The sequence below is a fragment of the Aquila chrysaetos genome, chromosome 5 (assembly GCF_900496995.4).
Source record: "Aquila chrysaetos chrysaetos chromosome 5, bAquChr1.4, whole genome shotgun sequence".
Classification (NCBI taxonomy): domain Eukaryota; kingdom Metazoa; phylum Chordata; class Aves; order Accipitriformes; family Accipitridae; genus Aquila; species Aquila chrysaetos.
The window spans coordinates 68,451,628-68,467,651 of record NC_044008.1 but is presented as its reverse complement, the minus strand read 5'-3'; the positions used below and the strand labels follow the sequence as shown (position 1 = coordinate 68,467,651).

Sequence of the window (16,024 nt, the reverse complement as noted above, 5' to 3'; positions counted from 1 at the left end):
TGCAGGCCTCTTTAGGAACAGAGGAATCACTGCTGTGATCTGTCAGAGCAGTTTCAGAGGAAAGATTTAAAAAAAATGGACAAATCTTGAGTGATTCTAGTTTTTCCCTGACCCTGGGTGCTTAATAGTTCTTCACATCCTAAATCTTAAGGACTTAAGCCATGATAGACAAGGCAAGAAGAAACTGAATGCAATGTTTTCCTTTCTCTCCCTTTCACCTGTCTACCTGAACACCTCTTCTCTCTTTCCTCTCCCTGTTACCAGGGGCTGTGATAAGAAGTCTCGAGGGTGGTCTATCTCCATGTTTACTGGCAACACATGGCAGGACCTGCTGGGCTGTGACTTTGTGCTGGACCTCATTGGAGAGATGGAGGAGGCCAGCAACTTCAGCAGCTCCTCTCAGTCCTCAGCTGAGTACCCCATCACTCCTGAAAGGGACAGAAGCTTCCTCCAGAGCTCTGACCTGGATTTGTAAGTCACCTAATCCTCCTGCTCCACCACTTGTGGCCCTGTCACCCAGCGGTTTGTCTTTCTTTCAGCACTCTGTACTGTCCTCATCTCATTTTTCTCTTCAACAGGATCCCTCCTGCTCCAGGCATCCAGGCCCCTACCTTTCCACCACCTAATTTGCCTCCAGAATTCAACAATCGCCATCCAGGTAAGCTCTTGCCCAGAACTGTGGATGGCACTGGGAAGGGCCAGATGGGCCCCAGCCAGGGAATCAGAGCAGAGGGGGAGACAGGTGATTCTTCTTGATGTAAAGCAAGGAAGGGCTCCACTCCAAAACATGACTGTCTAATAGGGACTGCAGGCAGGGGAATGTTCCTTACCTGCCTTGTCACCAGACTTCTCTCTGCTTTTAGATCCAAGCTTCAGAGATGACCTGAGGACCCCTGTAGGCTTGGATAACTATGTGGATGATCTCTTCAGCACTGTGCTGCATCAAGGCTCCAGAGTATCAGTAAGTCCCTTGATATTCCCTCCTACTTTCTCTCTGCAGCTCTCCTGTCCCTGTGACTCCCTCAAGCATGCCTCTGCCTATTCACTCTGCCTCTGCTCAGCTCAGATATGCCTTTGGATGGCTCTCCCTCTGTGAAGTCTCTCTCTCTGAGCTCACATAACTGTTTTTTCTTGATGCAGGATATGGAGAACAGGGACATTCTGACTGGACGCATGAAAGGAGGTGGGAAGATTGGACCCACGCAGAGAGGAATCTTTCCTTCTACGGGTCTGTAAGGGGATGGGGACAGCTGGGAATACCTGCAGGGCTACATAAGCTTCAGTGAGCATAAGTCAGGGAGTCCCTTAAATGCTAATTATTGCATGGGCTCAGCTGATTCATGATTCATTGGTTTTTAGCGTAGGTCATCAGAAGTTGCACTCCTTACTCCCAGGTTCTGGGAGACAGATACTTTGGGGAAGGTGCTAGGTAAGGGTATCACCTTTGTTCTGCTTTTAATTTCTCTCTCAAGTTGGTCTTGGGGTCAAGGCAACAGGTAGCTTGCTTCTGATCCAGGCTACCTCTTCCCTAGGCCCATACTTGTAAGTCCTGTCTTCACCTCTATTCACCTTGTGCTTTCACAAAATAGTTGCTGCCTTTCTCAGGGGAGGGTTTTAATCTTTCTTATTGCTTCCTTACAGAGTTTCCCATCATCTCTAGCTGTTCCTTGGGTTAGTAAGTCTGAACCCTGCAGAGGTTCTGGTTTGTGTGGTTAGTGTCTTTACTTTTCCTCCTTTCTGTGGAGCTAAGACTCAAGTATTTTCAGTAGGGTGGAGTCAAACACCAATATATTAATGGCACTGAGAAATCTACATGTGTAGGAACACACCCAGCTGTTTCAGAAAGGTGGGGAATGTCCTGTTCAGATCATTACTGAGACTGGGACTATTTTTGGCTATTGTAGAGGCATTGTAGGGGCACGACAAGCCCTATTACAGATCACAGGCCTGAGGCCAGTTTGTCACTCATGTGGCTACTTAGATCAGTGAGGAATATGAAGATCTCTCCATGGCATCCCTGGGCCATTCTCACTGGGGAGGACATCATGATTCAGTAGACTTGTGCTGTGTGCTGACTCACTCCTAGCTGAGACTGATCTCCATGTCCTTTGCTCTGCTGGCTTTGCCCTCAGTGGGATTTCTCTTTTGTGGCCTCATGTGGGACTTGACTGCTGAGAGCAGGGGAATTCCTTTCTCTCCACAGTTCCTTCACATGGTACACAATGCTACCCAGGCCAGGGCTCATTGTTCATTCACTCTTGCTACCTGCTGCAAAGAGACTGATATGGATGTGGCAGTCCCAGAGATCTTTGCCCATCCATCCCTCAAGAGAAACCCTTCTCTGTAATCATACACAGGCAGGAGTTATTTATATGCTCAGTCATGAAGGATGGTGGTGTCCCAAGCCAGACTGCAGAAGCGGGGTCTGGGTACTGCTATTGTAAAGTCTGGCAGGCCACACATTTCTCTTTGGTTTCCTTTTTCCACCTCAGTTTTTCTGTGTCCTGCTGTGTGTGAAGAGATAAACCATTCACATATCCCTGTTGCTGGTGCACGTGGAGACAACCAGGGGCACCCAGCCTATGTGATGTGCTCTGCGGGATTGATCAGGGCTTCCTCATCTGCGATTCCCCAAAAGCACTGTGAATATGGTCTTTTGCCTCTAGGCTTCTCTGGAATGACTCAAGCACCAGCTTACCAGCCCATGCCTTCGATGATTGGGATGCCAGCAGCCATGCCTATGATGCCAGTGGCTGGTGGGATTGCACCTATGCCAAGTAATAATACAGTGTTTCAATAACTATACAGGGGAAGAGGATGGAAGGGTGGGTGTTGTAATGGAGCCTGTGCATTTGAATGTCAGACGGGGTGCATAGTCAACAATCAGCTCTGGGCTGATGCTCAGGCACTGTGAGGAATGATTGCCTGTGGGCTTTTGCAGACTTGTGTGTCTTCCACAGCCATGGCTATGTCCCAGCCTGTGGTTCCAGCTGTAGATCCCAATCAGTTAGCAGCACAACAGCAAGCCTTTATCAACCAGCAAGCCATGCTCATGGTGAGTGGAAGGGACTGGCTGGGAGGGGCCCAGGAGCTGGGGAAGAGCAATGCACTGGTGTATGTGCTGCGAAGAGGTTTGAAGAGGTTAACCATGCTCCCCTCCTGCCTTAAGCCTGCTCTGTAACACTCTGTGCTGATGTGCTGGGGGTTAGCTATATAAAGTTGGGATTATTTAAGACTGCAAAACTGGGAACCCCCTTTTTGCCCCTTTGTGTACATGGGGTCACTGAGGCACTGTAGGTGAGTGAGTAGCAGGGACAAGAGCAGGCCCCAAGAAGCCTCAGCTGTAATTACCATGTGTTTTTAAGCTGGGATTTGCTACAGATGCAGATCTGCAGTGTTCTGCTCTCAGTACAAAGCCTTGTGAGTACATGGAGGTCCCAGGCTATCTCACTGGTAGCTGAGTCTTTAGGGTGTTATTAGGAGCTCTGCATACTTGGCTAGGTGGGATCAGACTCCCTGGGCGTGCCTTGTCCATAACACTGGGAAATTTGCAGTGGACTGTGTAGATGTTCTGTGATTACCAGTGAAAGAATGAGACAGCCTGACTGATGACTGTCAGTTTTGTGTAGCCTAGAGCTCATGGACATTGCTATTCCTTCCTCCAGGCCCAGCAGGTGACCCTTCAAGCCATGAGCATTTCCCAGCAGCAGCAACAGCAGCAGCAACAGCAGCGGTGGCAACAGCTTCTTGAGAACTCAAGGCCAACAGTCTCAAGTCAACCACAAGCCCCAGCTCAGGCTCCAGCCTCAGTCCCAGTCCCAGCCACTTCCCCAAAACCCAAGAAGCCTCCCAGAAGCCAGAATGCTGCACCACCACCAAAGGCTCCAGAACCACCAGCTAAGGCAGACGAACCGGTATGAGAAACAAAGTGGTGGTGAATTTGGTTTGAATTTCATGATTTGCATTTGCTCTGCTTCCCTTCCAGTGTGGCAGTGGTTTGGCAGACAGGAGAGCAGAGAGCTATCCTTACCTATGATACTAAGACCTTTCAAACTCTGCTTGCTGAGTCTCTAAGACACAAGATCAAACCGTGGTGGCATTAGCTCTGTGGATGTTTGGCCGCAGTGTTGGCCAATTAATTCTCAGCTGATCTGAATTATTCCATAGGAAAATTCATCACTCTGTGTTCTATATCTTCCAGCAAGCTGTCTTGGGCCTCTAACATACTCCTCCTTCTCTGGACTTGGTTGATGATTCCTTGAGTCAGAGACTGATCTCTAGGGACAATCCCAGATGGGGAGAAATTCTAGATCAGAACTTGGCAAGGGAAGATCACCTCTGAACTTAAGGGCAGTATGGAGGTATCTGCTGGCTAGGACTAACTAACCATGTTGTGAACTGCTTTGCAGGCTCATGACTACATGGAAGACCAGTTCTCCAACAGTGAAGATGATGACTATCCTCGGGAAACCTTCCAGCAGAAGAGAGAATATTTTCAGAAGATAGGTGAGCATCTACCACTTTGGGAATTTCACTCATTATAACACCTTATTCTGCAGCCTCCCTGGCATAAAAAGGTGTTGTCTCCCTGTCTGGAACACAGCTAATCCCTGCAAGAGCTGCTGGTGCTGTGTGTAGCAGGAGTTTTGGGTGCCTGCTCAGTGCCCTGCAATTCAGATTGTGAGGTGTTGTGTTGCCAGTTTTCTAGAAATCTTTGTGCTTGTGACTGCCACACCCTCCTTTGCCTCTAGAAAGCATAGGCTTCTGCTGACTGATGCAAGGGTGGGAACTATGCCATTAATGCTAGGTTTTGGCTGTGGGTTTAACCAGCTCAGGCCCCCCTTTCTATGCAGGAGAGCAACAGATCCGAGTGAAGAAAGTGAGGCCTCCTTCCAAAACTTGGACCCCTCCAGCAAATCCCCAGCCAAAGCAGGAGGAAAAGGAAGAGGAGCAGGAGAAGAAGAAAGAAGAGAAGCCTAGCCCTAAAACAGAGGCAGGTAAGATGCTGTGCAGTGGAGACCCAGGCAGGCTGACAAGCAGGAACTTTCCAGGAGCATCAGGCCAGGATATAGCCAGAGAAGGAAAGGATCTGGCTCTTCTGGGAGTCTGTAACTTGGCAGGAGAGGAGAGAGAGAGAGCAAGGCCTGAGCTTTGGGAATTGGGATCCCAAAGCAAGGCAGTGGAAGGTCATGGCCAGTCAGCCTAGGGGTGAAAGAGAGGGAGCTTCAAATGAGATAAAGGGATTTCTCCTGCGTCTTTGCTGGTCTGTTCATTAAAGCTGTCATCCCCAATAGCTCCTGCTTCACCTTTGCCACCTCCTGAGCCAAAGCCAAAAAAGCAGACACCAAAAGCGAAGAAGGAGCCACCTGTAGTGAAGCCTTCAGGCCCCGAGTCGCGGCCTGCACCTAGCCGGGAGATCCGCAACATCATCAAAATGTACCAGAGCAGGCCAGCCCCTGAGCCCCAGCCTATCGAGCCTGTCAGGTGAGAGAGTGGGATCCACCCAGGTGGGCAGGAAGGAGATGAGTGGGACTATATCCCAGCACTGCCATATGGCTCCATTATGGCCACAACCCCTCTGCAGCCCCTGTGACTGTGTTCCCCATTTCCTTGCAGAAGAGTGTCCAAGCCATTTATGAAGAAGAACGACCCCAAAAATGAGGCTCTGGCCAAGCTCGGAATGATGAACCTCCCATCTCCCAAATCAGTGAGTTCTTCGCTCTCTGTTCACCTTAAGAGCTCAGCAGAGTATATCCAATCTCCAACAGGTTGGGAGCTACCTGGTAGTGCAGTAGCAGCCAGGTGATTTCTTGTTGGGTTACTAGATAGCTGTGAGCTCATAGCATGGCACTGCCCATCCTAGACTGGATTCCAATCTGTAAAGTCACTTGAGGTCCTGAAGAAAAGGCTCTGGAGCAGCAAGTCCTATTGTGGTATGTTTAAGGCTGATCTGGAAGCAAGGAACTCATGTTCCCCACATCTGGCACCTAGGTCTTGGCCCATTAATGTCTTTTTCCCCTTCACAACTGGAGGCTTCAATCTCAAATACTTGGTTCTCTGCACCTGGATTTGGTTGATCTTCATCTGTTTGCAGACCATGTGTTGATTTAAAAGTCCGGGTATCCCTGTTCATACAGAACTTGCTTCTGGAGTTGGACTGCTGCCCTAAGGACGATTTATAACAGCAGTGTCAGGACAGAGCACAGTAATGCAGAGAATGACTGGGTCAAATGGTTTTGCTGTCTTGCAGCCATCCCCCCTGCCACAAGAGAAGAGAGCACCTCCACCTCCCAAGCCGAAGCCAGGCTCAGCTTCCAGTTCTATCAAGGAGAAGCAATTGCCTCTCCTGTCAATCTTCAGCCAGGAGAGTACCCCACCAGGTTCCCAGACCCCTCCTGCTCCCCCTCCTCCCCCACCATTGTCTTCGTCTCTCCTGCCTGGGACCCAAGACTGGCAGGAATCCACAGGGAAGGGTGAGTATTGACTTAACCCGAGTGGGATTTGGTAGTGGGAGGCAGGGAGGGTATGGGGTCGGAATCAGCTGAGTGGCCTGGGAGAGTCACAGCACATGTTCTGTCATCAGCCAGCCAGCCAAAGACTGAGTGGGCTGTGTGAAATAAGAGAGACTGTCATAGTTTCAGTCTGACCCAGTAATCAGCATGGCAGTTCCCAGCTCTAATTCTTCCCTTTCTTCCCAGTGCAGTGCAGGATGTCAGGCACAAATGATGAAGGAGGGACTGGGTTTCTCTGAAAAATGCCGCTAAAACCAGAAAGGACCTTTGGGCTACAGCTTTATCAAGGTCCAGTCCACAATACATTTTATTGCCTACCTGAAGCATAATTACTTTATCAAAGCTGCAATTCAACAGATGGACTTTAGACCAGGGAGGAATGGGAAGCCAGGTATTTTACCTTCTAGAGCCTCTGGAAGGTCCTTAGAGACAGACTGAGGAATGAGGGAATGTTTCTTACAGGGAGAAGGACAGCTTGGGAGACCTTTGACACTGGCCACATAAAGAGTGTCTGGATGCTGCCCACCCAAAAAATGGCATAGCTAATGCTTCTCAGCAGTAGTTTGGAAGTGTTATTCAGTCTTAGGTTTTGCCTCTGAATTTCAGCGGGAGCCTGGAGCCATAATTCATTTTATACTTTGCTGCTATTTTGGATACATGTACCAATGTATTTCAAGCTGTTTAAAACTCTCATCAGCATCACATTTTATAACATGCAAGCAACAGTCTGCCAAACACATTACTGAAGGACTCCATCCTGCAGGAGCTTCCCTGGTATAAAAGAATTTGCCTGTTTCACTCCCCCTCTCTTTTAAACGATGTTTCTTTAGGAAATACTGTGAAAGTAAATTGAAGTAACTGGATTAGCCTAAAAAATCCCTACATGCTTTTGAATAGGGATATAGAATTGTGCTGAACTATGGGATCTACTACATTTCTTGTCCATGAACTCTGAAGTTTTGAAAGTTGGGAGTGATTAAATGAAGACATTCCTACCTCATAAAGCAATGGCTTTGAATGGTTGCCTTCAAACTGAGCCTGTCTTTAATAGATCTCCTGCAGAGAGAAATCCAGGGCAAGTACTGTGTGCCTTGTACCAGAACCTTGCAGTCTGCGAGCTCAGTGGAGAATTTTTATGCCCATTTGAAACCTTTAGCACCCTTTTTATAATGTCTTAAAGTGAAACTTGTGTCTTCACATGTTAGTATTTTGCCTGGGATGCTGTGTGCTCCCTGTCTCTGGAGTGTTTCTATTATAAGCACTGAACTTTGTGGCTAATACAGCAAGTATAAATGCTATCAGAAATGCTGGTACTCACATGATGACTGTTTTGTGCATGCATTCACATTAGCTGATCCCTGACCTTCAAGAGGGTTCCTGACAATAATCTTCAATCAGGCATATAGCACTGTCCCCTTTTTCTCGGCAGGTCTTTGGCAGGTGGGAAGGTGACCCTGTATTCAGCAAAGCCCATCTTCACTGCTCTTTCTCCTCACACAGACTCTGCTGTAACACTAGCAGAAGATGATGGTATCAAGACCCAGCTGTACAAGCTCACTACCAGTGTCAGCTTTTCCTATGTCAACCCTGCCTGGAAAATCTTTCTGCGCAAAGAGGTGCAGTTCATTAGCTGAGGGCTTGCTGTGGGAGGAGGGAACTGGTCCCACATTTGGTTAAAATAATTTTTTTGTCATAGGCACCCAGTGTGATATAAGAGCACAAAGATAGTTCTGGGAGGAGGTAGGGGATCATCTCATAGGGGATCTGGCTCCTACTCTGCCTTACTGACTCTTGTGTCTCAGCTTCCCCACCTGTCCTTTCCTTCCTCTGTAAAGCACTGAGAGATCTACAAATAAAGTAAATTTGTTGTTACCTGGTGCTTTCCTGTTAAAATAGTACAAATGTGTTTAAAATCAAATATTCAAGAGTGCGCTGAACTGACCAGGGTTCATCCCATGGTCTCACCACATTACTTTTGGTCCTTCGCTCCTGGTCCTTCTGTTCACATTCATAGTGTCTCTTCCCTGTCTGTCCTTGGAGATGAACTCACTCCTCTCTGGCAGCAGGGCATATGGATTACAAAACATCCCTGGGGAGCTATTTCTGCAACATCTGTAATTTCACTATTGTTTTTATCCTCCTCTTGCAGGTGTTTTACCCCAAAGAAAATTTCAGTCACCCTTATTGTCTGAACTTGCTGTGTGAACAGGTATGTACTGGTGTATGACTCAAGGCCTGTTGTCTCTTTGGGGACAAAACACTCCATAATTACATTGCATAAGTTGCCTTCACTTCTGCATCCCTAGCAGTGTTAGTCTCTTCTCCAGATCCATCCAGTCAAGCCCCTGTTCACTCCTCTCTGAAACTCACTCTGTTTAACAGCCTCAGATGTTCCAACACAATCAGATGTGGCTTCTTCAATGGAAGTCTCTCTGTTTCCTTCCTCTGCAGATCATGCGTGACACTTTCTCTGATTCCTGCTTTCGGATCTCCAAGGAGGAGAAGCGCAAGATGAAAGACCTGCTGAGTAATTAACAGTCCCATCATCCCTTCCTCCCTGTGCCCAAGCCAGCTTTTGGTTTGAAATGAGAAACCTTCCTCCAAGCCCTTTCAGGCAGGACTTAGGGCAGAGGAGAAATGTTTGTCACTGCAGCAAGAAAGCACATTTGTGTGTGCTGTGTAGTGCAGTGCAGGAATGTTTGTTTATTCCAAATGGCCAGAAAACAGCCCTGAAATTTCTCTGAGACAGAAACACTTAGTTCTGATATGTTTATTGTGGGGAGAGGAAACTGAGACTTAAGGATGGGATTTTGAGTTGTCTTAAAATTCAACTGTCATCTTTGACAGGAGCTTCATGGAGAGGGGCAGAGAAACTAGTAGTAGACTGGTGTGTGCAAGTAATGTGGTATCCTTTTGCCTCTGCTTGTCATTTGCTGCACTGTAATCACTGAGGGGGACTAGTGGGAATGAGTCCCTGGGCAGAGGGAGACTTGGCCATCTTTGTCTTACTGAGAAAGTATCTGCTTTGTAACCCTGCTAGTGGAGTTCCGGGTTGGCAATGACATCCAGTCCATTCAGGAGGATGGGATAAAGAAGAGGATTGTACTGGCTGCTCGGGATAACTGGGCTAACTATTTCTCCCGCCTTTTCCCAGTTCATGTGAGTTTTAACCTTCTCGCCAGACCCTGGGCTTGCTTTAGCTGTGTGGCTCTAGCTTATTCAGGATCTCTTTCTGTCTCCCTGCCTGGCCACACATCACTCATTCTTCTGTGCCTTCTGTGTTTGACACCTCTGTCAGCCCAGGGCCTCCTTCATGGTACATGTGGTAGCATCTTCTTCCCCTGCTCCATCCTGTCCAGGTGGGATGGAGCCTTTCATGCTCTCTGGCTGCACTTTCCTTACAGGGCGAAAATGGAAGTGATGTCCAGATCCTGGGTGTTTCTCACCGGGGCATGCGGCTGCTGAAGGTGGTGAAAGCAGCTGGCTATAATCCTGAGCACCTGAAGATTCTTTGCAGCTACAGGTGAGCAAAAGGGCACTGGTTGCTGCAGGGTGATAATTTGTCACTTGCAGGATGTTTTCAGAGTGTTAGGAGGCAAACTGAACGGTTGAGCTGAAAATTCCCTGGTTGTGCTGTGCTCTCTAGGATTGTCCTAGTCCAGTTGTGACTCACTGACCCTCCTTCTAATGAGTCTGGTCTTTCCCTTTCCTTCCCACCTTTTGCTTTGCTTAGAATAAGTGAGTGCTAGGTGTGAGTCAGCTCCATGCATATCATCACAAGGGAGGTCCTCAAAGTGGTAAGGTGAAAGCCATGAGCAGCCTATGGTGCTACTACTGTTGTAATACAGTGCTGGTGGAAGGCCACCCTCTGGAGCATGCTGAGGCCTGTCTCCATTCTCAGTCCTTGGAATGAGGTCCCATCCCCATGATCTGCATCCCTAGCTCTGGCAGAAAGAGTCCAACCATGCTGGCTGTATTCTTAGCTTTGCAGATGTGCTGTCAGTGGAACTGAAGGGCAGCAGTGCCCTGGAGTTCTCTCTGAAGACAGAGCAGCTCTTCCTGCACTCTCCAAAGGCTCCGTGCATCAAGGCCATGGTGGAACTCTTCATCCAGGAGCTGAGGCAGGTGAGGGTGCGCTGTAGTGCAGTAGGGAATGAAGGTGGTTTCCCACATGGACCTGAGAGGGTCCATGGGATGACATGGTCTGAGTCCTTCACATCCTAGGGATGAGATTTGACCTTCCCATTGCTTTTTCCCCAGGATACCAACTACGTCGTTGCTCTGCGCAGCTACATTGCAGATGACAAGAGCCTTCTTAGCTTCAAGAAGGGTGACCTCATTGAGTTACTGCCCATGCAAGGGGTGGAGCCAGGTGAGGGAGTTTGTCAAGATTGGCGGGAAAGGTGGGGAATGGATTCAAGGGCCTGCTGGACCCATGGTGCCCAGAAGTTCTACATGCTGCTGTTGAGTAAACCAGAGGAAAGCAGACTCTTAAGGGCTGGCATAGTCAGCCTTCAGCTCTGCCATTCTCTGACCACAGCCCACCTTGTTCCAGCTGCCATAGTTACAGGGGATGTTATCTTAGGATGCAGGAAAGCCTGGTCAGTCTGATGCTGTCCTTTGCCAGTAGAATGCTTCGCTGCTCGTTTCTCTTGGTAGCTGCCATGGTTCCTGACTCTGCCCTGTTTCTGCAGGCTGGCAGTTTGGCTCCACTGGTGGCCGCTGTGGTATTTTCCCCACCAGCCTGGTGCAATTGGCTGCAGCCCCTGATTACCTCAGTACCAGCATGGACAGATGTGGAGGGCTGCGGAAGGGCATGAAAGCTTCCCCAGAGAGCAGGAACACCAGCAGGGAGGTGAGTTGTCCTTGGGGAACTTCTAGGGGATATAGTCAGGTTCTGTGGGAGCTGCTAGGGTGGGTCTGTAGTCCTGGTAGTGTCTAACCTCCCAGGCTAGAAGGAAGAAGATGACTGCTTAATCCTTGCAGATGGAGACACTCAAATACTATCATAGTGGGAGAGGGAGGCATCGCACACAGATCATGCCTTCCCAGGTCTGGCAGGTGAGGAGAATACACACTGTGGTTCCTCAGCTGACTTTTTAGGGTGGGTTTGCTGCCTGTCCCTGCAGAGTTCTGTTCCCAGCCTGGCATCAGAACGTAACAGCATCATGTTAGTCCCTGCTGGTGATCATTATACCATGATGGACTTCGCTGCAGCCTACTTCCGAGAGGCTCAGTCTGTGTGAGTAGGCTGTGGTCCTTCCTGAACAGGTGTACACAGGATCTGTGTAGCCTGACCTACACCAAGCTGTTTCTGGCAATGTTTCTTGGATTGCATGTTCCCTCTCCTCTGTCTAGGCAGGGACTGAAGGGGATGTCTGCTGAAAAGAAGAGTGCAGCTGACCTGGTCCAGCACACCAAGGTGAGCCCAGTCTCTCCCCATGGCTACAGCCAGAATCCCAGCTCCAGCCTTGCCTCTAGCTTTGTCCCCACATGGAAAAAACTGCAGAGGGCAAATCTTTGGCTGCAGCCTCTGGAGAAGTATAGGTGCCCCCTATTCTTCAGTGCTGCCTGCAAGATACTGGGAGCTTGTGTCTTTGTGAAGACTGCAGCACAGCTCTGTGTGATCTGCCTCCCCAGCTTACCTTTGTATTCTGGCCCTCCAGGTCCCAATCCAGCAGTCTTTGCTCCGGTACTCTGATAGTGAGCTGAATGAGCTTGCTACAAAGAACTTCAAGAGTAAGTACCTCCCTAGAACACAATACTGCAGAGGCTGGAGCAGGGGTGAGTGGGACGGCCTTAGTGGCCACACATAGGCATCACAGGGCCCAGAGCGGGAAATGAAAACTGTGAGAGGAGGGCCCTTCCTAAGGCATTTCTGCAGTTAATAACCACCTGTGTCCACGCTGAAAGCGTCCAGCAAAATGCACTTTGCCTCAAGTGCAAAGTGTCCAAGAACACACACTGCCTGGGCTGATGCCCCACTGACTACACATGCAAGGCTCGTAATAGCCCACGGAGCAGAAAAGCTTTCAGGACATTTTCTAGTCTACTGCCTGCCCAATGGCAGGATCACCTCTGCTTAGACCTAAAAAGCCTTTGCTTTACAGCTCTGATGCAGTTCATGGGAGATCAATCAAAACTTAAGGACCAGAATGAGGTTGAATGCATCTATGAAATCCTTCAGGTTTGTGAACTTCCCCTGGGCAAGGCGCTGAAGCACCAATGGGAATGAAGGGCCAAGACCTTGCTGGGAAGGGAGAGAGCAGGGAGAGCCATAATGCAACCTCCTGCATGAGAAAGGGAGCTGAAGCAGAAAGGCTGATTAAAATCATGGCGGGGAGGGGTTGCATGTAAATACTTTCCCTGGATATCACTGTCTGGATGAGAGCATAACCTGCCTCTCCTTCTTTGGGCCTAGATAGCACTAGAGACCAGAGGCTGCAAAGCCCAAGCTTTAAGCCAGGTTGGCAGAGCTCTGGACCTGGGAGAGGAAGGGCACAGAGATGACCAGGGGCCTCTCTCATTCTCTTGTCCCCTCTTTGATGCTGTCTTCTCCTCTCTGAATGCAGCTGTGCAAGGAGAAGGAGAGTTTGCATGATGAGGTCTACTGCCAGGTCATCAAACAGGTCACCCACAACCCTAACCAGTGAGTACCAGCACTGTCAGCTCCTGTGTGTGCACAGCTGGAGGGGAACCATCTACCTCACTGCATGGACACTAGGGCCAGGAGAGAGGCTGCCCCCTAATGATGCCCCCCTAATGTCCCCAGCTGCCCAGATGCTGGGGCTTTTGCTGAGCACTCAGGAAGTTTAGCCAGTCACTGGGTTTGGCATTTTCACTTCAATGGATGTTTGTCCTTGTATCTCTGGCTGCTGATATATCTGGGCACTGATAAACATACCTGGCAGCTCCTGGTAGTGCTGCTGCTCAGAGCCCTGATTTCCTCATCAGAGCCCTGAAGAATTCATACAACAGTTAGAGAGTGGCTTGACCCCACACTGCCCTGCAATATGTCAGCAGTGGCATCAGAGTGGCCTTGACTGTTCCCTTGCTTTGTTTGCTGTTAGAATAACTGAATCAATTCCTTCCTCAGCATAAGAAATGTCTGACTAAGGGCCGCCATCTCATTTTCTGCCACCTGACATAGGTGTTCAGAAGGGCAGAGGCTCATTTTGAGCTGCTTGGAGCAGGTATTGTCTTGTTCCAAGGTGCCCACAGATCTTTCTGTTCTGCAGGGAGAGCGTGCTGCGTGGTTGGTTGCTCCTAAACCTGCTAACTGGGTATTTCCTCCCTTCTAACATCCTGATGCCCTATGCCACCAAGTTTCTGCAGCTAGCCAGCAGTGACCCATCTAGCACCCACCATGGTATGACTGTTTCTGTGTCCTGTACAATAAAAGTCTGCCCCCTTGTTACTAAGGCCCAGTGGTCAAGGAAAGAAGACAGGATCCAGGTGGGGACATGGTCCAATGGGAAAATCTCCCTTATCCTGTTAGGCAGGAGAAATGAATGGGGTACTGAGGCAGCTGAGCCTCTGGGCACGAGTCTGCATTTTATCTCTAGTCTTTCTGTTTGCAGAGGTCATTTCCCATTGCATCTTCACCCAGGCAAGGTGGAATTGTGTCTCTGAGGCTTAGCTTAGCGCTGTGGCTTAGGCCCAGTTTGAAAGCTAGACCCTGGGGGAAAGGCAGGCAGTGGTCTTCCAGAGTCATCAGCTGTGAGGTATTTGGGTTGGAATCCTGCCAGAGAAGAGGGTTCTAGTTCTCCCATCCTGTCATTCCTCTGTATTCCTACTGCCCTGGATGCTGTCTGGGGCTGGCCCCTCATGATTTGGATGTGTCCTGGCAGAGTGGGAGATGACGTCAAGTCTCTTTGCTCTCCTAGCAGCAGCCCTGGGTTAAATTCAACACAGTCAGGATGACCCAACACCATAGGAGACAATGCTTAGTCCTCTGTTTGGCTCCACACATGAAGCTTTTTCTTCTTCCTGCAGATATAGCCAAGATCTGTCAGAGCAACTTGCGGAAAAATTTCATGTACGGGGGCCGCCGCCACCTTCCTTTCCCTGTGGAGATAGAGGCATTGCTGGTATTGAGGGGCAGAGAAGTGGGGATGCTGGGAAGAGAGAGAGGGCAGAGGCTTGCCAGGAGGTGCCATGTGCAGTGTTACAGGGGCGGTTAGTGTTCCAAGAGAGGAAATGAAGCATGTGTCTGTAAGGGGATTGGGAAGTGCAATGCCATGGAGTGGGGAGGGAAGAGGCAGGTACTATGGGCAAGCAGTGGAAGGCAGAGATGAGGAGGAAGAGAGAGAAACAATTGTGGAGCTGATGGGATCCAGCATGTCTTGCTGCCTAAAGACTGTCCTTTGCAGAAGGGTCATGCTGCCCGCCGGCTAGTGATACTGATGCCTGGAGGTGTGGAATACCTCACCAGAATAAAGACATTCACTGTGAGTTTTCTGCTTTGAATTTCTTCATTGAACTGGACTCTGAGCTACACCAGGGAACTCCCTTATCTGTCAAAACCTTGGGCTTGGCCTGTGCTTCCCATAGTGCTGTGAGAGTTTCCCACTCACTTCCTAGGAATCCCTGTAGCAGCGTATCTCTGCAGGGCCTGCACAACACTGGGATGCCTCACCCAGCTTGCTTCTTTGAGCAATGGCCAGAGCCATACTGCTGCCCTCCAACAGGCCCAGTATGTCTAATTGCTCTGGGGCTGCTTTGGGCTTGCCTGGCCACAGTATTTATTTGCTTCTTTCCTTGCTTCAGGTGGCCAAGGAGCTCTTGCAGGAGATCTGTGAGCAGATGGGGGCAGGCGAACAGGAAGAGACACAGGAATTTGTTCTTTTTGCCATCAGGAGTGACAGCGATAATCTCGGCAAGTAGAGACTAGCATCTAGCTTCTTTCTTAAAGCAGTTTCTCCAACAGGGAGGACCATGGCTACTGTTTCAAACAGTTCCCCCATGCTTGCTGGTTCCCGGGAGGTTCCTCTTCAGCAGTTTCCCTCTGTACTAGGGTTAAGGGTTGTGGCTTATCAGGGGCTGTGTTGCTTGTTCCTGAGAGAGGTGTGTGTGTCTGTGTGGGTCCATGTCCCTTTGGAATGGCTGATGCTTAGAGTGGTAAGGGCAGGGTGGAATAGAGGTGTGCAGGAAGGGTCCTGTCCCAGGCCATGGAGCTCAGCCCACTGTCTCAGTACCAAGCGTGATGACCCTCTCTCTGCATAAACATGTAGATAAAATGGTGAGGCCGTTAAGATCGGAGGAGTATCTTCATGATTACCTGCTGGAGGACAAGTTGGTCACTGTGACTTTACGCAGGCTCATCTGGAGGACACCTCTGCACTTTGAGAACAAAATTTATACTGATGTCCATTATGGACAGGTAAGCAACAAGGCCAGTGTGCGCACCACGAACCTCCCTAGCAAGGGCTCCCTAGCAGGGGCAGAGTTAGTGTACAGGCCAATGGGAATGTCCCAAGGGGGCTGAAGAAGCGGGAGGGCTTTGACTGATT

At 49.5% G+C, this 16,024-nt stretch overlaps 1 protein-coding gene across 1 annotated transcript in view; it reads left to right on the top strand.

The window, feature by feature from the left end:
• Positions 1–16,024, top strand: part of MYO15B (myosin XVB) — a 46,379-nt gene that overhangs the window by 26,906 nt on the left and 3,449 nt on the right. The window contains exons 30-60 of the mRNA XM_041123408.1: positions 265–471; positions 579–658; positions 864–961; positions 1,141–1,228; positions 1,642–1,671; positions 2,667–2,777; positions 2,961–3,055; positions 3,666–3,914; positions 4,410–4,506; positions 4,854–4,997; positions 5,295–5,484; positions 5,617–5,707; positions 6,251–6,473; positions 8,013–8,128; positions 8,662–8,721; positions 8,964–9,039; positions 9,553–9,671; positions 9,917–10,035; positions 10,496–10,637; positions 10,773–10,884; positions 11,207–11,367; positions 11,642–11,754; positions 11,871–11,934; positions 12,179–12,251; positions 12,623–12,699; positions 13,085–13,161; positions 13,751–13,881; positions 14,508–14,602; positions 14,885–14,962; positions 15,282–15,390; positions 15,746–15,894. Of these exons, the coding sequence (XP_040979342.1) occupies positions 265–471; positions 579–658; positions 864–961; positions 1,141–1,228; positions 1,642–1,671; positions 2,667–2,777; positions 2,961–3,055; positions 3,666–3,914; positions 4,410–4,506; positions 4,854–4,997; positions 5,295–5,484; positions 5,617–5,707; positions 6,251–6,473; positions 8,013–8,128; positions 8,662–8,721; positions 8,964–9,039; positions 9,553–9,671; positions 9,917–10,035; positions 10,496–10,637; positions 10,773–10,884; positions 11,207–11,367; positions 11,642–11,754; positions 11,871–11,934; positions 12,179–12,251; positions 12,623–12,699; positions 13,085–13,161; positions 13,751–13,881; positions 14,508–14,602; positions 14,885–14,962; positions 15,282–15,390; positions 15,746–15,894 (3,574 nt within the window). The remainder of the gene's footprint in view (positions 1–264; positions 472–578; positions 659–863; positions 962–1,140; positions 1,229–1,641; positions 1,672–2,666; positions 2,778–2,960; positions 3,056–3,665; positions 3,915–4,409; positions 4,507–4,853; positions 4,998–5,294; positions 5,485–5,616; positions 5,708–6,250; positions 6,474–8,012; positions 8,129–8,661; positions 8,722–8,963; positions 9,040–9,552; positions 9,672–9,916; positions 10,036–10,495; positions 10,638–10,772; positions 10,885–11,206; positions 11,368–11,641; positions 11,755–11,870; positions 11,935–12,178; positions 12,252–12,622; positions 12,700–13,084; positions 13,162–13,750; positions 13,882–14,507; positions 14,603–14,884; positions 14,963–15,281; positions 15,391–15,745; positions 15,895–16,024) is intronic.